This window comes from Typha latifolia, chromosome 2 (assembly GCF_019914945.1).
Source record: "Typha latifolia isolate L0001 chromosome 2, TyphaL0001v2, whole genome shotgun sequence".
Lineage (NCBI taxonomy): Eukaryota > Viridiplantae > Streptophyta > Magnoliopsida > Poales > Typhaceae > Typha > Typha latifolia.
This window is the reverse complement of record NC_133087.1, coordinates 14,813,233-14,836,724: the sequence shown is the minus strand read 5'-3', so window position 1 is coordinate 14,836,724 and position 23,492 is coordinate 14,813,233. Positions and strand designations below refer to the sequence as shown.

At 40.5% G+C, this 23,492-nt stretch overlaps 5 protein-coding genes and 2 non-coding genes across 7 annotated transcripts; 3 read left to right on the top strand and 4 right to left on the bottom strand.

Moving 5' to 3' along the window:
- Positions 1–243: 243 nt before the first annotated feature.
- Positions 244–442, bottom strand: LOC140783100 (U2 spliceosomal RNA). The gene has a single exon (XR_012108053.1). It is a non-coding gene; the product is annotated as a U2 spliceosomal RNA (small nuclear RNA).
- On the top strand, positions 366–4,076 carry LOC140781959 (uncharacterized). Its single transcript, XM_073128274.1, has 6 exons — positions 366–553; positions 799–975; positions 2,126–2,463; positions 3,338–3,538; positions 3,688–3,775; positions 3,851–4,076. The coding sequence occupies exons 1-4, from the start codon at positions 366–368 to the stop codon at positions 3,400–3,402; spliced, it is 768 nt and encodes a 255-aa protein (XP_072984375.1). The 3' UTR covers positions 3,403–3,538; positions 3,688–3,775; positions 3,851–4,076.
- A 42-nt stretch (positions 4,077–4,118) lies between these two features.
- Positions 4,119–4,317, bottom strand: LOC140783103 (U2 spliceosomal RNA). Its single transcript, XR_012108056.1, has one exon. It is a non-coding gene; the product is annotated as a U2 spliceosomal RNA (small nuclear RNA).
- An 895-nt stretch (positions 4,318–5,212) lies between these two features.
- On the top strand, positions 5,213–9,082 carry LOC140781958 (cellulose synthase-like protein D1). Its single transcript, XM_073128273.1, has 4 exons — positions 5,213–5,506; positions 5,621–6,150; positions 6,242–7,049; positions 7,268–9,082. Exons 1-4 carry the CDS (start codon positions 5,213–5,215, stop codon positions 9,026–9,028), a joined length of 3,393 nt encoding a protein of 1,130 aa, XP_072984374.1. The 3' UTR covers positions 9,029–9,082.
- A 1,214-nt stretch (positions 9,083–10,296) lies between these two features.
- On the bottom strand, positions 10,297–12,952 carry LOC140782063 (pentatricopeptide repeat-containing protein At1g31920). Its single transcript, XM_073128420.1, has one exon. It carries the CDS (start codon positions 12,298–12,300, stop codon positions 10,483–10,485), a length of 1,818 nt encoding a protein of 605 aa, XP_072984521.1. The 5' UTR covers positions 12,301–12,952; the 3' UTR covers positions 10,297–10,482.
- A 925-nt stretch (positions 12,953–13,877) lies between these two features.
- LOC140782064 (26S proteasome non-ATPase regulatory subunit 13 homolog B-like) lies at positions 13,878–19,770 on the bottom strand. The gene is made up of 6 exons (XM_073128421.1): positions 19,379–19,770; positions 17,441–17,887; positions 17,089–17,169; positions 15,908–16,104; positions 15,661–15,760; positions 13,878–14,309 (listed from the first exon to the last, which is right to left on the bottom strand). The coding sequence occupies exons 1-6, from the start codon at positions 19,526–19,528 to the stop codon at positions 14,124–14,126; spliced, it is 1,161 nt and encodes a 386-aa protein (XP_072984522.1). The 5' UTR covers positions 19,529–19,770; the 3' UTR covers positions 13,878–14,123.
- Positions 19,771–20,338: 568 nt separating this feature from the next.
- On the top strand, positions 20,339–23,312 carry LOC140781073 (pentatricopeptide repeat-containing protein At5g27110). The gene has a single exon (XM_073126858.1). The coding sequence runs from the start codon at positions 20,394–20,396 to the stop codon at positions 22,497–22,499; it is 2,106 nt and encodes a 701-aa protein (XP_072982959.1). The 5' UTR covers positions 20,339–20,393; the 3' UTR covers positions 22,500–23,312.
- Positions 23,313–23,492: the final 180 nt, after the last annotated feature.

Sequence of the window (23,492 nt, the reverse complement as noted above, 5' to 3'; positions counted from 1 at the left end):
TGCCTTATATTCGTACTATAGTTTCCTAGATTTGGTGGTAATCAGATTGGAACCAATTAATTTAGTGGTTCTATGAGAGAAATTAAGGCCATCTCTATTCACTTTCGTTGTTAGTATAGAAAACGAGACATTAAGTCTAATAATCATAAACCTAATGAGGTATTGAGTTTATATTACATATTTCAGAGAACAGAACACGTCACAATCTAGAAGGCACGGAAATTTTTGTTATTAGAATTGGAAGGGGGGTGCGCCAGGCCCGTGCAGTAGTGCAACGCATGGGCGACGCTCGAGGGCCCCGCCAGCAAGCTGACGTGGAGTGGACCCTCCCCCAAAAGAAATTAATTTAATATCGTGGTGGGCCGATGGCCCACGTATCAGATATTAAACTGATAAGAACAGATACTACACTTGATCTTAGCCAAAAGGCCGAGAAAGGTATGCTTTTCCAAGGTCCCGAAGCTCTCACTTTAAAGCCGCATCTCCTTCCCGCGTCTCTCCAATCTCTCGATGTGGGACTAAATTGTTCTCAGGCTAAAATAGTTATTATGAGGTCATTAATCTCAATGCAATGATCTACAATTATTGTTCCGACTCAACATCTGAAAGAAGACAGCGTGGAAGTTATGCAATCGTGATCCGGCCTTGAACGTGGTTTATGTATATGTGTGTGTGTGTGTGTATATATATATTTATTGCTATGATTGGATTTTTGTCATCTCTTCGAAAGTTTCTCTATTTGGAATATTGCAATCAATATCCAAGGTATAACATCTTAATGAGATTTTCTCTTCGTAGTGACGAGACTCTTTTGCAAAAAGATAATTCAGAAGACTTCTTCCTATCCTCCGAGTTTAGTGGTGGCATTCGCCTAAACAACACAACGGATGCTGCAATTCCGACAAACAGAGCTGGCAGACTTCAGAATAACAGATATATTTGTACAACCTTGAATTATGTATCATCAAATCCAAGGTATGACCAATTTCACTTGAGGCCAGCTTTTCATGCAATGTGCACACTTCTCAATGATAAGTTCCTCTTGGCAACTGAATGATGTTTAACTGTTAACACATTGATTATTTCTCTTTCCATAGTGACCTAGACTTCCAAGTATTGCTGTGTGTACTTATCTTTTCTGTTGGTGCTGATTCAGAATATCTAACCAAAGATTCACTTAGTACTGAATATGAATGTATGTTTTTGCTTAAATTATTTTGACTTGAGTATGAAAAGTTCCATATTGGCCATTGCTGCTTAATCCTTATAATAAGAGGCTGTTTTCCGCTTCGTTATCAATATGGGTTTTTGGCCTCATCTGGTTCTTATGTCAGCTGGATTTCATTGTGCTTCGAATGTTGAAATCATTGATGTGATTGACTGGAGGCATACCTCAGAAGTTAAAGAAAAGATAATACTGCAAACTTTGATTGGACTCACTATGAAGATTAAGTGATTTTAACTTTTTTATATGGCAAAGTTTTTGTCTTGCTTTCTTTTCTTTCTTGCTTGGCATTTGAATGCTTCAAGTACACAATTCTCTTTGATAAACATGTATACTGAGCTTTTTGCTGCAGGCTGCATACAGTGAATGACTAAGTCCGTTTATAGGATCACTACATGCTATTTCCTTTTTACCGCCACTAGTAAGTTTCTCAGTTTTTCCTCCTTACAAATCTTAGAAGGGCTCATCTACATGTAGTCGCATTTATCACTACTGATTTCACTACCTCTTGGATGAACCTTGTAATACAGTATCTACATGAATGCATACATTTATGTTTCTTATATCAAATTTGCGTACAAGCATCGATTATCTATTAATATCATAACTTAGTTCTATGAATTTGAGATTCTGAATGTTAGAAATATTCAACATAATAATGTAAACTGTAAATCTATTTGATATGCAACAAAACCTTAAAGATGAGCCTCAGAATAATTTCTATACAGTCTCTTCTGAAAATCATAGTGCACAGAGAAATGAACCTGCTGCACTAATTAGCGTCTCATTTATCTATTTTGTTAAGCTATTCACTGTATTTTGGCAGAAGAAATTTGGACTGATATATTAAAAATTATTTGCTCTTTAACTTTACTAGTTCACCTTTTTGTTTGATTACAGAACAGAGCAGATGTTTCAAGCTTCTTCACATGGTGAGAGTAGCCTCTCCACAGATCATCATATGCATGCTGGTTATGGCAATTCACATTGTTTTCAGCAAACCTTTGAGAACAACCTTTCATCTCATGATACTCATGCTGGTTACAGCCATTCATATTATTCCCAGAAAAACTTTTCAAACCAATTTGGACGGCCATTTATTCAGTCGTTCAATCATATGAATTTAAATCTTATACATAGTGAGATGAGTAACCAAAATGGGGACATATATTATGCAAATGACAGAATCACAGATGTACATTCTTCTGCCACAATGCTGGGCAACAAGATGCCTTCAGGTAATTGACTTAATCATGTTTTTAAAGCTTTGTTGGACTATTATTTCTGGCTTTTCCTGATTGATTTTTGTGATGGTGCTTTTATCTTCTCCACATCAAGACTCGTACTTTATACTTTGTACTATTTTTCTGAAAGCTGTCAGAAGATGTTAACAGTTGCCAAACTTGAGCAGTTTTATCTTCACCTATTCCATTTTCCTCAAGTTGCTATAGCTAAATTTTCAACTTGACATGAGACAGAATTCATGTGAATCATTGAAGAATTGAAATTGATTTGCTTTATAAAAGAAAGATGTTTGGTTCATGAGTATTCGTCAATATCTTTGATAAATAAATTCATTTAATTTTACAAAGGAATGACTGACAAATTTTGAGCCTTCTGTCATTGCTTAAATCACATGATGCTTGGTGATCTATTAATGATATTGATCATCACTAAGATAAATTATCATTGAATTTAGTGCATTCACATCACTTACCCATACCAAATGTTCAAGTATCCTTGAATGTCTCTGTTGGCAATCTCCAAAAAAGTTTACATATGTATACTTCATATCTATGAGTAAAGGTGGTCCCTTTATGAGGCAATTGTACACATAGTGAAGATGTTCTTTGTACCATAGACCGCAACACAGATGGAGTGGAGAAAACCGCCCTAACCATGCTAATTCATCCTCTTGTTAGTCAGAAAGGAGCTGATAATTACCAATGTTATTTATATTCAAAAGGAATGATGGCAATTCCTTAATTATACTTGGACACAACTAAACAAAATTGTGAACTATCTCACTTTTGGATTCAGGAAATGCTTACCTTCAGTTATGGTTATTCAAAATAGTGAGATTTGCGTTTCACTATATTACTTATATTTCAGGTCAAAAGGCAACACATTCGGCTGCAACTTCTCTGCCGCCATCATCCCACTGTCGTAGGATTTGATAACATAGAAAGGCTAGCCATCAGGAATACGAGATTTATTTCTGCTGCAGAATTAGTGTTTGCAATTTCCAGTTGCCTTACATTTTCTGCTTCTGACAATGCTGCTCTTGGATTTTATGCAGTCCTCTGGGTAATAGTAAGATATCCCGCTCAACTAATATTACTATCATTATTGCACGCTGTACTTTTGCATTTATCTTTCAACTCCTCGTTCCCAACAGGGTTGGGGGGCCTCTATGTAGTCATGCCTTGAGGAATTCTAACATCCTTTCCTACATTTTCCAGGAATGTTATACAAACTTCTTTTGAAACTCTATTTGGTTACTAAATCCGTCGCCTTGTTCTGTTATCTGTTACTGATACAGACATTAAGGTAATGGCTTACTTAAGATACCATTCATTCTTCTTCTTTTGTAAGGTGAAAACCTTCTAGCAGCCAATTGTACAGGTTACATCGCCGTCAAATGCCCTTTGAAGATTGTCGGATTCTTCTTCTTGTTGCCGCTGGAATATGCCGATGCTCTCTGGTTGTCTGAACTATGATCTTGGTGGTGGTCTAGGTTAATTGATTGGAATTGGGACGAGATAATAGGCTAGAGCAATTTGAAAGCTACACAATTGATGTGCTACAGTTGTTTTGACCTAATAAAGAGTTACTACTTGCATTCTTATTAGTCGAAAGCATAACTTAGCAATATTTGTTATTAGAATTGGAAGGGGGGTGCGCCAGGCCCGTGTAGTAGTGCAACGCATGGGCGACGCTCGAGGGCCCCGCCAGCAAGCTGACGTGGAGTGGGCCCTCCCCCAAAAGAAATTAATTTAATATCGTGGTGGACCGATGGCCCACGTATCAGATATTAAACTGATAAGAACAGATACTACACTTGATCTTAGCCAAAAGGCCGAGAAAGGTATGCTTTTCCAAGGCCCTGAAGCTCTCACTTTAAAGCCGCATCTCCTTCCCGCGCCTCTCCAATCTCTCGATGTGGGACTAAATTGTTCTCAGGCTAAAATAGTTATTACGAGGCCATTAATCTCAATGCAATGATCTACAATTATTGTTCCGACTCAACATCTGAAAGAAGACAGCGTGGAAGTTATGCAATCGTGATCCGGCCTTGAACGTGGTTTTATGTTTATGTGTGTGTGTTCACAATGTGTTTGGCTTTGAGGATGGATGTTTGGGTTGACTTTTAGATCGAAATATTTGAAAGTGAAAACATCCAATCTAATGTTAGAACTGCAACTCCAGTCGTGGACCCCACTCTGCATGTCATCCTTCGTCGTGATCCCAACGATCTCTTCTTCGTGCAAAGAGTTGAGAGCACGACTAATTCCCGCTGCAAGGGTCAACCGTCGACCGATTCATATCGTGACAGTACTAATGCGTTTGTGGCCTTTTTTTTAATCCCCCTAATTCCTTCTTAGGAATTATTCGAAGAACTTTGGTTGGTATAATGGAATTTTAGCAATCGAGGTCGAGGCATTAATATATTTTCCTCCTCTTCCCTCTGCTTCGTCTCTCCTTGGCGTCTTACGAGGAGTCCATTCGATCGTCTCTTTCCTATTCCTCTGAGCTAATGAAGGATCTGAAGATGGCTTCTTCTTCTTCTTCCATAACTCTCTCGCATCTCGTACAAAAATCCACAGTATTTTCGAGAAGAATGCTCTATTGAAGAATACTTACTTCGCGATTCCTCTCCCTGATCCCTGAGGTGCACCATCTTTACCAATTTTTGGAGAAAGATTTGATTTTTAAGTGATATATCACATATTACTATCTTATAGAAACCAACAAGCGAACACTTCCATGGCGTCCAAAGGCATCCTCAAGACGAATCGATCGATGGGCGGTGGGAAGCCTCCCCCGGTGCCGTCGGGCCCAACGGTGGTCTTCGGCCGCCGCACCGACTCCGGTCGGTTCGTTAGCTTCTCCCGCCCCGACGACCTCGACAGCGAGGTGAGCAGCGTTGACTACCAGGACTACCAAGTCCACCTCCCTATGACCCCCGACAACCAACCCATGGACGGCCCGCCCATCTCCTCAAACTCCCTCTTCACCGGCGGCTTCAACAACGCCACCCACTCCCACCTCATGGACAAGGTGGCGCATGCGAACTCACCATCTTTTCTACAAAATCTTAAGATTATATATATAGATAAATTTGGGCCTCTACACGAACTCATCATTAATTGCTTGTTTCTTGAATACTAATAGGTGTTCGATTCCGGTGAGCATGCCGGATCAAAGGCGCCTACATGCTCCGTCCAAGGCTGCGACTCGAAGGTCGTCCTTAACCAGCGTGGAGATCCCATCCTCCCTTGTGACTGTGAATTCAAGATTTGCACCGATTGCTTCGCCGACGCGGTGAAGGGCAGCGGCGGGGCCTGCCCGGGTTGCAAGGAGCCGTATAAGACCACAGAGTGGGAGGAGGTGGTGGCTAATTCGAACAGTGGTGGGCCGCTCTCGTTGCCGGCGCGGTCTCGGTCAGGGAAGGCAGAGACGGGAATGTCTTTGATGAAGCAGCCGACGATGAGTCGGTCGCAGACCGGGGATTTTGATCACACCCGGTGGCTCTTCGAGACTAAAGGGACTTATGGGTATGGCAATGCCATATGGCCCGATGAGAACGGTGACGAAGATGATGGCGGCGGAGACAATGGGTATCCCAAGGAGCTGATGAGTAAGCCATGGAGGCCGCTGACGAGGAAACTGAGGATCCCGGCGGCGGTCATAAGTCCATATAGGTACGCAGTATGCATGCGTGCATGCATCCATTAAGTTCTCTATTTGTATCCATTCTAATTCCAACATATAACTTTATTTGCCTCACATCAGGCTCCTGGTGCTCATTCGCATGATCGCCCTAGCCCTGTTTCTCACGTGGAGAATCACGCACAAGAACGAAGATGCGGTATGGCTCTGGGCGATGTCTATAATCTGCGAGCTCTGGTTCGCTTTCTCTTGGATTCTGGACCAGCTCCCGAAACTCAACCCTGTCAACCGCGCCACAGACCTCGCAGTTCTGAAAGAGAAGTTTGAAACACCCAGACCTAACAATCCTACAGGAAGATCTGATCTCCCCGGCGTTGATGTTTTTGTTTCCACGGCTGATCCAGAGAAAGAACCCGTGCTTGTCACAGCAAATACAATTCTTTCGATCCTTGCAACTGACTACCCTGTTGAGAAACTTGCCTGCTATGTCTCGGATGATGGGGGTGCACTTTTGACATTCGAGGCAATGGCTGAAGCAGCTAACTTTGCGAAGTTATGGGTGCCATTCTGCAGGAAGCATAACATTGAGCCAAGAAATCCTGATAGCTACTTCAATTTGAGAAGAGATCCTTACAAGAACAAGGTGAAAGCCGATTTTGTTAAGGACCGGAGACGGATTAAGCGTGAGTATGATGAATTTAAGGTCAGAGTTAATGGCCTGCCGGATTCCATCCGTCGTCGTTCCGACGCGTATCATGCTCGCGAGGAGATTCAGGCAATGAATCAACAGAGAGAGAAGGCCAGTGATGGGCCGACGGAGCCGGTCAAGATCCCAAAAGCGACCTGGATGGCTGATGGCACTCACTGGCCTGGCACTTGGTTTAACCCGTCACCAGATCATTCTCGTGGTGATCATGCTGGAATCATACAGGTCATCTCTTGACATTGCTCTATATCTAAATTATGAACTCCATGGCCAACTCATCCTTTATCTCACTCATACGCAAAATTCTGGAATCAAACTTAACAAGATATCATAGTCCAGAACTGTGAATTAGATGACATTTTCTCTAGATTATCCACCGGAGTTATGCATGAGAGACTAACCAAAAGCAAATGGTGGAAAATTTTGTACGCTTTCTATCTCAGGTGATGCTGAAGCCTCCCAGTGACGCTCTTATGTGTGGGAACAGCAATGAGAGAACACCCATTGACTTCAAGGATGTTGACATACGTTTGCCAATGTTGGTTTACGTATCCCGTGAGAAGCGCTCTGGTTATGACCATAACAAGAAGGCCGGTGCCATGAACGCCCTTGTCCGAGCTTCAGCAATAATGTCAAACGGCCCCTTCATCCTCAACCTTGACTGCGACCACTATATCTACAACTCCCAAGCCATAAGGGAGGGAATGTGCTTCATGATGGATCGCGGCGGCGATCGCCTTTGCTACGTCCAATTCCCCCAAAGATTTGAAGGTATCGATCCCTCTGATCGTTATGCGAACCACAACACCGTCTTCTTTGACGTCAACATGCGTGCACTCGATGGCCTGCAAGGTCCGGTGTATGTTGGTACTGGTTGCCTCTTCCGGCGTGTAGCTCTCTACGGTTTCGATCCTCCTCGCTCCAAGGAGCACCATCCTGGGTTTTGCAGCTGCTGCCTTCCACGTAAACGCAGGGCTACCGCTGCTTCGGTCAACTCCGAGGAGACTCAGGCTCTTCGCATGGCAGACTTGGATGAAGAAGAGATGAACCTTGCAACATTTCCGAAGAAATTTGGGAATTCAACCTTTCTTATTGACTCGATCCCGGTGGCGGAGTTCCAAGGCCGACCACTTGCTGATCACCCCTCGGTCAAGAACGGGCGGCCGCCGGGTGCCCTGACCATTCCCCGGGAAGTACTTGATGCATCCATAGTTGCAGAAGCAATCAGTGTCATATCATGTTGGTACGAAGAAAAGACCGAATGGGGCCAACGCGTCGGTTGGATCTACGGTTCGGTCACTGAGGATGTCGTCACTGGATACCGGATGCACAACAGGGGCTGGAAGTCGGTCTACTGCGTGACCAAACGTGATGCATTCCGCGGCACAGCACCAATCAACCTCACTGATCGGCTCCACCAGGTCCTCCGGTGGGCGACGGGCTCCGTTGAGATATTCTTTTCTCGGAACAATGCCTTTCTTGCAAGCTCAAAGATGAAGGTCCTGCAAAGGATTGCATACCTCAATGTAGGCATTTATCCATTCACGTCTGTGTTCCTCATTGTGTACTGCTTCCTGCCTGCGCTCTCGCTCTTCTCAGGGCAATTCATAGTCAAGACACTTAACGTGACATTTCTCACGTACCTGCTTATTATCACGTTAACTCTTTGCATGTTGGCCATACTTGAGGTCAAGTGGTCTGGAATTGAATTGGAGGAGTGGTGGCGCAATGAACAATTCTGGCTCATTGGTGGCACAAGTGCTCACCTTGCTGCAGTGCTGCAGGGTCTATTAAAGGTGATTGCAGGCATAGAGATCTCATTCACACTCACCTCGAAATCGGGCGGTGATGATGTCGAAGACGAGTTCGCAGACCTTTATGCTGTCAAATGGACGTCGCTAATGATACCACCGCTCACCATCATCATGATCAATCTAGTTGCCATCGCCGTCGGGTTTAGCCGCACGATTTATAGTGTGATCCCTCAGTGGAGCAAGCTGCTTGGTGGAGTGTTTTTTAGCTTCTGGGTGTTGGCTCACCTCTATCCATTTGCAAAAGGTCTGATGGGTAGGAGAGGGAGGACGCCGACCATTGTTTATGTCTGGTCAGGGCTCATTGCTATCACCATATCACTTCTTTGGGTTGCTATCAAGCCACCCTCAGCAAATTCCTCAGATATTGGTGGTTCATTCTCACTTCCTTGACTCAATTTTATCTAGATTCACATTTTCTTCATTCATTCTCTAAAAAGAATTTCATGGTTATGTTGTTCTGAAGTAGGCCACAGAAGAACCTGTGCTTTCATGACAGGTAATTTGTTACTAGAGTTGGTATAGATCTTGATACCCTTTGAGGAGTAAATGTTTTTTGTTGTTAATTCCTTAGAACTTCTCTGATTATTTGAATTGGGAAATAAAGGTAAATCATGATGCTTATTTTGTCACTAATTCTGAATGAATGTACTGAATCGGCTACTGGTTTTGCAGAAATATATAGTTCAGTTTGTTAAATTTGCTAAGCCTGCTTGAACTGAAATAAGAGACTGAGCCCAATTCAAAACTCTACCCTTTCTGCTTAAGTTGAAGCTATTCACACCTTTTGGTTTGAAGAAGGCAAAATAATGTTAAAATGCTAACGAAGACAAGTATCATTTTCAGAAAGTTTGATCACCTCTTCCATTTCCAATCTTAAATCCAGTAGCAATGTGTGGCCTAGAAGCTATAGAGAAAGTATTCGACAATTTATTGTCATAAATTACTTTAACTTTGCTACTAGATCTCTCTCATGACACTTTCCATTGTTACAAGATACTGTGAAGCTTCTTACAGTCTAAATAGACTAAATAGATACATCTATCAGAAAAGTGAACTATGTATTCAACGGAACCCTTTCCTGTCTGGTTTTTATTTTTGTCGAGGTTTCACATCATTATCCAGAGGTATGTAACTTGGATAAAAAATCTAATAGTCGGTTGTAGAAACTGATAAAAAAAAAATTCCTGCATCTTCAATGTAACAGATCATTTCTCCTGCATCAGTGACCTGTTTGCAGACATTATAAAGAGCATAAAATGTTTCCTTGCTCTTTTCTGATATCAGCATCTGGGGGTGATTTAGTCTACTCAAGAATCTCGATCAGCACTCTCTCACTGATGGACACCTGCATGAACACACATGCCCCTTGCACAAGTTTATGAATAAGTGCTTGTTTTGAAAGATATTCTCACTGAATAATAAAATCTTCATGAGTAAAGGATAAGTCTGTTTGATAATTCCATTTCTTTTCTGTTCACTGGAGCTTGTTCGAGCAAGGCACCAATCTGATTCCAGCCTTTTATTTTTAATTTAACTGCAATTTTTCTTTTTCTTTTTGGTGACCGGAAGTCCTCGCTGCTGAGAGTTTGCTGCTGATACAGAGCAATATAGTTACTGAATAAGATTTGGGTTGCTGAATGTACAAGAAAAATCTGATCTTTCGTTGCTGTACAACTTCTCTGCACCTTTATTTCATTTGCTGTATTTCAGGTTATCATTACATCTTGAAAGTTTTATCCTATCAACTTGTGAGGCCATTACTCAGAGAAAAAGGTGTAGAAATAATGATGCATACACATAAAATGCTCTTTACACTACAAATTTCTTCTCTACCACCGTTACATTCACCAGTGATCTCCACAAGTGCATGACCCTTGCCTGAAACAGTGGAAGCGGTTGCGGTCCCGAACGATAATATTCTGTTCGAAAATTCTTGAAATCAACATGGCGTAACTATGACATTCTTCACTCATGCGCAAGTTGGTGATTATTCTAATTGGACTCCCTTGGCTTGTATTTAGAAGAGCAAAAGCTATAGCCAGCTTCTGGCTGTGTCCTCTGAGCATGCGCTTCTTCTCTTCCTCATCAACATCGAGCAACACCTGGGATGTATCTGGGGTATATCCCTCAAACCTAAGCTGCCATTCCATCTGGTAGAGCATCTCATAGATTTTGTCACTCTGCGGGTGTGACATGTCCTGTGAAACAAATGTATGCATCTGGCCCTTCACCTCCACCCTGCTGAACCCTGGAACCTGTGATAGCCCTCTGTCTACTATCTCTGTTCTTGTTCTTGCTACATCATCCCATCTTTTAGCTTTTGCATACATGTTTGATAATATTATGTAGTCACCACTGTTATGAGCATTTAACTGTACCAGATTTCTACTGGCAATTTCTGCAAGCTCCAAGTTTCCATGAACCTTGCAGGCACTCAGCAGGCTGCGCCAGGCTGCAGTGGTTGGTCCAATTGGCATGCTCCCGATAAGCTTGTGTGCTTCTTCCAACTTCCCAGCGCGACCCATGAGGTCTACCATACATCCATAATGCTGAGAAGTGGGCATTATTTGATGTTCAAGTCTCATTTTGTCAAAGTAATGCAGGCCCTCTTTGAGCATCCCAGCATGGCTGCAGGCACTCAAGACTCCCACATAAATGGCTTCGTCAGGTCTGTGGCCTTCATTGAGCATGTCTGAGAAAACTTGCAAAGCCCTTTTGCCTTCCCCATGAATTGCAAGACCTGAGATCATTGCACTGTATGCCCAGGTGCTCTTCTCAGGTATCCTGTCAAAGATTGCAACTGCTTTCTCCAGGCAACCGCATTTTGCATACATATCTATCAAGGAAGTCTGCATGATCACATTGAGGCTAGTAGTATTCCGCAGCAGTGAACAATGTATTCTTCTGCCAAGATCATAAGCACCCAAATGCGCACATGAGGATAGAGCGCTGACCATTGAGCTCTCATCGGCCCTCAGACCTTCAGCAACCATCCTCGCAAACAGATACAGACACTCGTCCCAGAGACCCATTCTAGTGTGAGCTGCAACAAGGGCACTCCAAGAAGCAACAGTCCTGCTGCAACCCATTTGTTCAAACACTTTGCAAGCTAATTCAATCTCCCAGCATTTACCATACATGTTGATCAGACTGTTCTGGACTATGACATCACATTCAAATCCAAACTTTGTGGCGTGCCCGTGGATCTGCATTCCTTCTTGGATATCTGACAGCTGAGCACAAGCCTTGAGAGCAAAAGGAAATGTGAAGTTGTCTGGTGTGACATTGCTCTTCTGCATCTCTTTGTATAGGATGACTGCTGACTCTGGGTCACAGTCCTTGACATAACCTCTGATCAAAGTGTTGAAGTCGAACGTCCCGGGCTCATCGAGCGACAGGAAGATCGTTAAGGCATAGTCCATGCTGCCCCAGTCGGAGAGTGCGCAAGCTAGAAGGAGATCTCCGGCTTGTCGAGGATTGTGGTCTAATCCAAGCTTAATGTACTGCGCGTGGATCTTCTTGAATTCTTCGATAGATTTGACTTGATGCAGGGAGGGGAGCCATGAAGGCTGCCCTCTTGGTCTCTCTTCAAGGGTCTCAATGGGCTTGCTTGGTGATGCCATGAATTGCTGGATTGGATGGAAGGCCAAACCTCTTACCATTATATCATTACCTTCACACAGAAGAGTTCTCTTGATGGTTAAAAGTGCTCATTTGCCGAGAAAAGGCTTTCAAGCATTTTTAAAGCAGTCAGTGGACAAATGATGCAAGAGGAATTGGAACAGAAACCCATGGCATGAGCTCAAAGTTTCAGTACTGTCACTCTTTTAGTGAGATGGGATTGTTGACTGCACTGATCTAATGGGCAGAAAGCTGAAAAGGAAGGGCAATTGAAGAATTGATATGGTGAACACCGAATACCACTTACAAAGCTTCTGGATTCTGAATGAAGGGTATTTGGCAGGTGGCCTTCTCACTTCAAGCAGTTCCACAGGCAAGATCTGTTTCTCTTGACAAAGCTTCATCTTTCAGCAAAATGGCGATTCGAGGAGTTGCCACCGATCACCATTAGTAGTTTACTGCAAAGACTTGCCATTTCGACATCAAAAATCTAGGTAGAGGTAAGGAATGAATTTAGTTGCTCTCCCTGTCTGTCTGTCTCTCTCTCTCTCTCTCTCTCAGATTTGTGGAGTTGAACTAGTCTCAATTTTCTTGTGGCCTATAATGCTCTTAAGAATTGTGTTGTGGTTTGAATACCATCCATGAGTTGCATCCACAAACACCTAGGGGAGGGGAGCAAAAAGGAAAAGGAAAGGATACAATAGGCCTAGAATTCTTGCAAGTGAGGGATAAGGTGCCAGGGAGAGAGAGATAACATGGGGCCCAGCATACTTACATGGATGTACTGGGAGATCTGAGGATAGCTCTACAGCCTCTATTGGAGTGGTTTGAGCTCTAAAGATGGAAGTCTACACTTGGCATGGTGAGGTTACTCATCTCTGATTCCCTTTGGGTGGGTCAGCAAATTTGGGGCCTACGTTGTGTGGATAATATTTACTGGAACACTGCTACTCGAGGCCAGCCTAAGCCAGATGCCAAATCCCATTAGCCCACTTGTGGAACACTACATCAAAGCAAGGAGGGATTATAGAATACATAATTGGTGAGAAGAAGCCCTTTCTCTTCTAGTATGATGCATGATGTGCAGCCATGCTGGTACTCTTGACGGTACCAAGTATTTATGCACCACAAGGTCTGTAACACCTTCTTTTTGTGTGTGTTCTTTTTCTTCATTTTATCAGGATGAACAATTATTGATTGATAAGCTGCATAGGATTCAAATGCAAGATTTTTTTTCCTCATTTAATAAATAAGATGATCATATCATGCAGTACTCTTGAGCTGTTGATGGATGGAACTGCATAGCTTTCACCTAAGAACCTTGGCATGGAAGAACTCTTCGGCTCAAACTTAGTTCTGAGGGTCAGCACACTAAAAATAATTTAAATTTCTAGGCGACCCTTCATGTAGCAGCAAAAGCAAATTGATAATGTTACTCAACCCTAGCTGCATAATCTATTAAAACGATATTATGAGAACGAATCCTCATGGAGCACCTAATTCAAACAAAAGAGAAACAACAGCAATTTCCTCACTATATGCATATGCCTGAGAACTTGAATAACAAGAGGGCAGCGCTGCAATGATGAACAACAGCACTGCCAGAAATGGGCAGCAATTTCTTGAATAAATGATCTTGACCACAAGAAACATTGGGGTCCTCTGTTTCTTGTATGTATGCGTATCATGAGTTCCAACATGCTAAGAATTTTTAAAAAAAAATATAGACCTCAGTCAGCTTTAAGAAGTGATCATCTAAGCACATAATGGACCCCAAGTAGGGCGCTGCAGCGATTTTCTTTTCTGATCTGTTATACGCAGAAACTGTTACAAGAATGTTTGTAGACAGGATCTAGCAAACACATTAGGAAGCCACCAAATCAGGTGTCTCTGCTTCGACTGACAATAGTGCTGCACGCACTTTCCCAACCCAAGTATCTAGGCGATCGCGCAAGGATTTGATTTGTGATATTCCCAGTACCCTAGGTTGTACCCATGACACGTAAACTGTACCTTCCACTTGGTCAATTATACCTTCAATAAGATGAACCTGTGGAAGATGGCATTGAAATTATTATCATGGTAACAACAATAAGAATAGCATAAAGTCCACGAATCACAATGGTTATAGAAGTACAATACTTATTAGGAAATATAACTATCACAGAATTTCTCAACATAGAATACGCTGGAATAATTTTTCCAGACACAGTACTAATCCTCTTTCCACACCATAGGCCAACAAGTTACCACTGAACCTTGAATAGTATGGGTTAGTCAATATTCCTGTCATTTCCTCAGGTCTGTTGTTGCTGCCAAACCTTTTCAACTGCCTCAACAATTTTCACTTATCAATATAGCAATGTAAATGCTTGGATGTTGCTTTATAATTGTTGAATTGGCCAAGAGAAAGAAAATAAAGGCCATCACTAGAACTACTGCTTAGTCTATGCAAAGAACCAACATGAAAAGGATCCAAGTTTTGGATCAAACGGGTAAGAGATTTTTGAACTAAAAAGTGTTCCGGTTCCAAGGAAATGTGTGTCTGGCAAAAGCAGCACATATGCGGTTGTAGCCTCAACAGAAATTCTCAAATGACGACCTTATGTGATAGTTCGCCTCAATCTTTAGGACTTAAATGGAATTATGAAACAACAAACTTCTAAGATATAACTTAAAATATTTTGTTATGTAAGTAACAGGCAAAGGTTAGAGAATGACTAGCTTGATGTACCATAGTCATAGGTTCAGGATAATAAACAAAACTATTAGATAACAGATGTTGAGATGAAATTGACATCCTGAACATTTGAAAAACAATGCCAACAATAAACAACAAATAAATATAAGAACCTTGCACTTTGAAGAACAAAATAACAAATATGAACCAGTGTCAATCTTCCAATAGCTACTATAATATAAGAGAGACCTAAAAGTAATTGCAAGATGAATCATGGGTTCCAAAAAGATGCTCAATGTCGAAAAACATTAATCTTTGTCAGCTAATGAGAAAAAAACCTAAAAAGTTGAGAATCAAGGAATAAATTGCAAAAGCTAACAGGAATTGTGAAATAATTACCGCCAACTAGCTGACTACTTTAAAAGCTTAAGTTGTTAAAGACCAATAACTTTTATATTTTTTTTATATTCTACACTCCACCTCATTTTTGGATTGAGACATTTTGATCAGCCCAAGAAATGAGTTTGACTTAAATGAGTAGAAATTTTATATTTTAAATGGATAGATAGACCTAGAAGGATTTGAAAACTAAAACCATGTAAGTCACTAATACCCACTCACTAACTACTCTAAAAGCTCAAGCTATTAGAGAATATTGATTTTATATTTCTAATATTCTAACAATGGCAAATTATTGAATGTGAAAAGATGATAAACTTACAGAGAGGCTTTTCATAAGAAGATACTCCACATCTTCAATGGAAAGCTTAGTTTGTTCTGATATAATACTCAACGGAATAGTCCGATCTTCAGATGGCCGACTGCAAAGCGACAAGAATTTTAAATGTCAGACTAAATAAATAAACAGTACCCATATTGATGCATTTAGAGAAGGGTCCAAGAAACAAATAATTTATCCAACATACGAAATATTTTATATAATTAAATATGCTTCTTAGAGTTCTTACCAAAAGATTATTTCCATTAAGCATAGAATGTTAATCTTTTCAAGTAGTTTCCTCTCATTTTGAACTAATGCAGGCTGTGCATTCAAATCAGCAGTGTGGAGGCGGCATATTTCTTGGTACTGAACTAGATTACCAGCGTTAAATGCCTGAAGAATATGGTAAATCCACTCCACCTTGGTTCCAAGAAGACTATTGATCTACAAGATACCAATAAAAAGATTGAACATTTATATAGGAAATGATCCTTCTACACATAAAATTAGTCAATGGTAAATATAAATTGCTCCAATTCCACCCTACCAGTACTAGCAGCAACTCTCAAACTGAAAAACAGATAAGACATCTGCAATAGAACTTGTATACAATGGTTGGACACTTGGATGACAATGATATATTAGGACTTACAGAGAAAATGATGATCTTTGACTCTATATATATATATAAATATGAATGGGAGGGTGATAAATCATCAGGACTCCCCCTCTATCATCAGGAACCAGTAGGTCCACATTAGAGAAAAAGCACAAGAGATACTGTAATAGGGTTATTTATGTAGCCAAAGAATGGGCAAATGCTTAGTCAATCAAACATTTTGCAACTATAAATTGACTAATCTAAGTCTTGGTCAAAATTATAGCTTCCTTAAAACACTTGACAACACTACAGAAATGCTCTCTGGTACTTGGGCCAACTCCAAGATGACAAAATGTCCTCACCACAGATCAGACTTTGGTTTAGCAAACCCCCTGATACTCCTATAGTGTAATGCATGTCAAATATTCTTCATAGAAAAAGTAGGTAAAGAATAGAACTAGATAAAAGCCCTCACAGTCTATGCAGGAGACACTTCCAGAAAATGCCCAGCATGGGAATAAACAAATATGTCCAATAAAAAAGAGATATGAGAAAGAGACGTGATAAAGGATTTCCTACTAGTAAACATTTTCTCAGAACGGTGGATGAGGCAACACAGTAGTAAATTAATTATTTTCCCATGAAGAAATAAAAAAATACTAAGATGAAGTGTCGTAACAAGATTCATGGTACTTGTCCTGATATAATCAAATGTCAGCTAGCCCTGTCAACTGATAAAGGTACCCATAGAAATATAAGCACAAAAGGCTACATATTAAATCGAAAGGAAAAAAAAAAGAAAGTTTTTCTGGATAACTTTCACTTACAATAGGATGGGCTAATAATTCCCCAAAGTTATAAATGTTGTCACCCAACAAAGCCGCAAGGGAAAGGTCAAATGCCAAGTCCTAGAACAAGAGAATATCAGCTAGGAATTAGTGAAATCAGGAATCAAAAGCAATGATCAAGCATTATTATAAAAAAGAAGGGAAAACAGGCTAAGTCATCAGAAGTAAATAGTATAAATATCCGAGCAATTAATACAGAACTTGCAACAGGACATGAACAACATCTGAAATACTAGTAAGAGTTTGCAATCAACATTGCAATGAAGAATGCATTAAAATTATCCATTTCTTCTTTTCGAAGATAAAATTGCAGCACAAATAGCAACCATACCAGCTTGAATGATTCTGAAAGTGAGTCAACGGTTGTATATGCCAAATAAAGAAGAGCACTCTTGTAAAACTCGGCAAATTCTTGACGTGATTTATGATACTGTGAAGATACCCAGTAATAGCTAGCATGAACAGAAGGATCAACATCAGTCATGCTATCTAAAGTACTTTTTCCCTCATCCAAAAATTTCTTGCACTCCTTTTGATTTATCTTTTCAAGATTCAGTGTTGCTATTTGCATCTTCACATATAGAATAGGTTCCTCAATTCGCATATCCTGAGTGTCACGCAGCTTCGCAATTACCCCCTCAAGATAGCTAATTGCAACATCTTTTTCTGAATATTGTCGTGAAACTACTACTGTGAAATGAGCAAGTTTCAGAAGATTGATCTTTGTCTCAAAGTCAGAGATGAAGTTATTATATAGCTGTATGAGAGCATCGCCCGCCTGAAAAGAAAGAATATTAGTTAGATCAGGCACATTTGAAACATAGTTAACAAGAAAGAAAGAAAGAGCCAAGGAAGAGAGGCAAAATTACAATGAAAGAATCAAATTACTTCTACTATTAAAAGAATCTGCAACTATCTCAATCTAACATAGCAGAAAGCTTAAAAAAGTTTTGAATAACTTGATATCCTAGATTGGATCATTTCCAGAAGTGCACTAACTACCACAAAAAGTAAAGGATACACCTATTCAACTTTTGAAGAAGATCAAAGGAATAAATCCGACAGCATGTAAGTTGATTGCAAACTCTTGTAATATTAAGGTAGTTTCTGATTAACTTATGAAGCATGTCGCATAGTTCTAGTGTATTACAACATCTTGTATCACAACCCATTATATATAGAGGTACTAGATGCTAGGCAGCGGATTGTCTAGGCATTCTAATGGGACTGCCTCGGTGTTCAGAAGGAAGTCTCCTATAACAAAAGTTGATTTTGAAACAAACCTTCCAAGTTAGAAAAGAAACTGAAAAAAGTCGTCTCCATTCAATCCCTCTCTTCAGCTACCCTTTCCCTTTACTTGCTTCTATCCCTTCTCTTGTTTCTGTCTTCCAATGTACCTTCCTCATTCTTACATCAGTGACAGTTCATCTCCATATTTATCACCTCCCTTTTATGACCCAATATCCTTCAAACCCCAGGAACCTCATTTACTGAATTCGCATCCTTCTTGAACATTTTCATAGAACTTTCGGCAGGAACCTGAGAGATCTGTTTTATTCCAAGCTTTCCTAGATCAGAACCTCCGACAACCAACTTTGCACAATCTAAACTTTGATTAAATTATTTCATGTATAATATCAGACTAAAGCCATGATACAGGTAGCAGGATACCAGATATAACAATCCTATAAACAGTATAAAATTTCTAGCAAATATAGCCCCATAATGTTATAAAAAAGCAAGAAGTTAAACTTGTAACATCCTCAAAATAAGCGAAATATTACTTGAATTGACATAGCTAGTCTGAAAACCTATAACAACAAAGTACTATCCTTATATGGATAAACAAAGAAAACCAGGCGAAGGCCACTGGCCACATCCAAAGGAGTTAGATAAACCGCTCAAAGAACTGAGATGTCCCCACATCCATAGTAACTTCAATTTCATGTCCCAATTCTCCCATATTTTCCTTTTACATCTATTTATATATCAAACGTTCCATTTGTTCTTCAACTCGTAAATAGCAGTAGTTTCATACTATAAGTCCTCCTTTCCTTTCCTTTCCTTTCCTTTCCTATGTATCGTGTTTCCAATGGCGCCCTGAATCGGGGAAGGAAGGACTAAATGGAGTAATTCTCTCCTACTTATAACGAAATATGAACGGACAGCATTCAGAGCTACAATCTTTACTTCCCTACACTAAGATCTCTCTCACCAATCGAAGTTAGGCCAAAAGCCGAAATAAAGAAAGGCGAAAAGGACAAGAGACCTGAACGACGGCGAGGGCGACGAACTGGTCGAGCTTAAGGGTTAGCTGGTGCCACAGCTTCCTCTGGTAGAGATCGCCAAGGGCATTGTACCAATCCGCGAGCTCCGGTCGCGACTCCCGCTGCGATTCCAGAAACTGGAGAGCCGCCATCTCCGAGATCGAGATCGATCGATCAGATCTACGGAAGAGAAGGAGAAGGAGAAGAGATAGATGAGACCGAAACCCTAGCTCGACCTCCACCGCTTTAGATTTCGTGCTCTCGTCTCGTTGGGCTCAGAGATCGGCGTTAGGATACATTGGGTGCGCCGCCCAGCGCCGGCTCCTTCTTAAAGCCAGCTGGAGATCAAACGACTTCCAGCGTAAATTTAGATACAAGACTTGAAACACCAAACAGGAAATTCCAACCAACTGGAAGTAGAAAAGTGTACAAGAAAAGAACTGTGATTAGATACTAAACTTGGATCAATCCACAGTATCTCACGTACAATTTTATATAGTATAAATTATATTTTACATCCGATTTAAACTTAACACTCGTATACTCTAAGCACCATTCCATCTATTAAAATTTTCATCCAAACTAGCATTACAAATGATCAAGTAAATTACGAAATTATCCTTACTACTATCAAATTATATTGTATTTGTGTGCGGATGATTAAATCTTTTTATATCCCTATTAAAAGTTGACTAACTATTGTAATGGGTTAAGTAGTTAAGTTTAAAATATATATATATGTATAGTGCTTAGTTACTTTTAGGATGATTTATTTTAATGGTGCTTTCTTTGCTTTTTGTTAGTGAATGCTAGAACATCATATGAGTTGCCTTTGAGATTTTTCTACATGTATATATTATATACTTTTTCATAAATATGAGTTAAAAAAATTTAATAGAAAAAAAAACCATATATGTTTATTTTTGTAGTTAATCTAAGCAATTTACGAGGTTTAAAGGGTTTAAATGCAAAAAAGCCTATTGTTGCTGCAATGGCGGCGAAATATGATCGACTCTAATGGACGTTCGAAAGGTCGCAGCTCTTCTAAGAGCTTGCATTGCCACGAAATCCTTAGCTCGAGGGAAGCTTCTCCACTCCAAGTCTATCTCTTTAGGCTTCGTCACCGACACCCACCTCTCCAAATGCCTCATCAACTTCTACATCTCCTTCGGCTCCTTCGACTCCGCTCGCCTCGTCTTCGAGTCCCTCCCAAACCCGTCTGATATCTCCTTGTGGAATGGCCTCCTCGCTGCATACGCAAAGAACCAGATGTACCAAGATGCCCTTCTTCTCTTCGGCAAGCTCGTGCTCTCCCGCCACCCCAAACCGGATGACTACACATACCCAAGTGTTCTCAAGGCATGCGGGTTGTTAGGTAGCGTCAGGGAAGGGGAGATGATTCATACCCATCTGGTGAAATCTGGGTTTGTGTCGGATGTCGTTGTCTCGAGCGCTTTGGTCACCATGTATGCGAAATGTGATTGCTTGGATCCTGCGGTTAGAGTGTTTGATGAAATGCCTGAAAAGGATGTTCCGTCGTGGAACACTGTTATTTCTTGTTATTACCAAACTGGGCAGGCTTTGAAAGTTCTGGAATTGTTTAATACAATGAAAGGTTGTGGGTTTAAGCCGGATTCAGTGACGTTCACAACTGTGTTCTCTGCTTGTGCTCGGGTTGGGGACTTGGCGATGGGAAAGAGGATACATGAGGAGTTAATCCGAACTGGGTCTGAGTTGGATTCATTTGTTAGCTCTGCTATTGTGGACATGTATGGAAAATGTGGGTGCTTGGAGAGTGCTAGAGAGGTCTTTGAACAGACCAAAGCAAAGAGTGTTGTTTCTTGGAACTCAATGATTGGTGGGTATTCTTTGAAAGGTGATAGCGATGCATCTTTGAAGCTTTTCTCGAGGATGAATGCAGAAGGAATCGGTGCCACTTCCACAACTATATGCAACTTGTTGGTGGCTTGCGCTAGAATATCTGATCTACAGCATGGAAAATTCATACATGGATATGTACTAAGACACAGTATTAAGGTTGATATATTTATCTCCAGCTCGCTAATTGATATTTATTTTAAAGGTGGGAACATTAGATATGCGGAAAATGTCTTTATGACAATGCCTAAGGGAAGGGTAGTTTCATGGAATGTGATGATTTCTGGGTATGTGACAGTGGGCAATTATTCTAGAGCTCTCGATGTTTTCCATGATATGAGAACTCATGGGGTGAGGCCAGATGCTATTACATATACCTGCAGCTTATCTTCTTGTGCTCAGTTGACAGCTCTAGAGCAAGGCAGAGAGATTCACAAGCAAATAAGTGAAAATGGCTTGGAATCTAATGAGATTGTCATGTGTGCGCTTTTTGACATGTATGCTAAATGTGGTGCGGTAGCAGAGGCCAGAGACATTTTTGACAGGTTAGCAGTCAAGGATGTTATATCGTGGACTTCCATGATCATGGCTTATGGCTCCCACGGTCAGGCCTCTGAAGCATTGGAGCTTTTCCACAAATTGCAGCAGTCAGGTGTGAAACCAGATCGTGTCACATTTCTTGCAGTAATCTCTGCTTGTAGCCATGTAGGATTGGTTAACGAAGGGCATTATTTATTCAACCAAATGTCATCTGAATATGGAATTAAACCTGGTATAGAACATTATTCCTGCCTCATAGACCTTCTTGGACGATCAGGAAAATTGCAAGAGGCTTACAACATCTTTAGAAACATACCTGGTAACAAACTGGATGCTGGGTTATTGGGTTCACTGCTGGCAGCTTGCAGTTTGTGTAAGAACCTGGAAGTGGGAGAGGAAATCGCCAGGTTGCTCATTCGAATGGATCCAGATGATCACTCTACATATGTAATACTGGCAAACTTATATGCTTCTGCTGGGAGATGGGACAATGTTCGCAAGGTACGAGCAATGATACGAGAGAGAGGATTGAAGAAGAATCCGGGTTGTAGCTGGATTGAAATAGACAAAAAGATCCACCACTTCTTTGTTGAAGATGACTCACATCCTCAGACTGAGTTGATATATGAATGTCTACAGGACATTGCGATGCACATGGAGGTGGATAAATCCCGCCCAACACCGACAACAAGCATAATCATATAATGAGCAGCCACGTTTGATACTTGGAAATATAATATTTTGGTTCGGAAAGAGAATATTTGGATACTGTCTGTGGGGTCTGAATTTTTTGGATTGAAACACCATAGATTATGTTTCCAAACTTATATAGTGTTGCAAGGCCATGAAATGATAGAAGCTGAATTTTCTCATGATTCTTCAATATTGGCATCATTGGTGATGCACATCTGAAAGGCGATGAAGAAGCGCAACCCAACATTTTTTCCTTTCAAGAAAGAGAAGATGCAGAACAGGTGAACTTACAGAAATGAAGAGGAAAAAGAATATTGTACAAGGAACTGTTGACTCACAATATATGTCAGAATAAAGATGTTGATATAAAAAGAAAATTCTTTAGGTTCAAATCAAGAAGTAGACAAATGCAGCTTAGATTTGATATTATGTGCATAAGCTCTGTGCAAGTTAATTGAGAGAAGTGGTTGAAGGTCTTACATGATAACTCTTGAACTCCAATATATTAAGTAAATGCACTGCTTCCAAGCAAGGACAAGGTATTCCTCTAGTGATTATAGAAATAAATTCAGGTTATCTATGGAATTCCTGATTACTTGAGTGCTGAAAGACAAAGCTTGTAACTAAGTATATTCCGTGACATCCCTATACCAAATAACATGATCTCTAATGATATTTACTCGGTTTTGAGGAGGAAAAATTACCGTTATGCTGGTGGAATATGGTGACACTTATAGATCTCTATTGGTGTCTAATGTCAATTGGTCATTTTTTAGGATGAAACTTATGTTAGATTATAAAACTATATTTGAAGGCTTTATAAAATTATATGCTAGATGATGGGCTTGAAAGCTATCATTTGAGTCATTTGACAGGAATCATACTTTATATTGGTTGGTTTGTAGATGAATACTAACATATGATTATAAAAATAGAAATCTAAAAATTATGGTATTACGGAGTATAAATGGGACGAATCTTGATATTCTAGGGGTTAATAGGGGT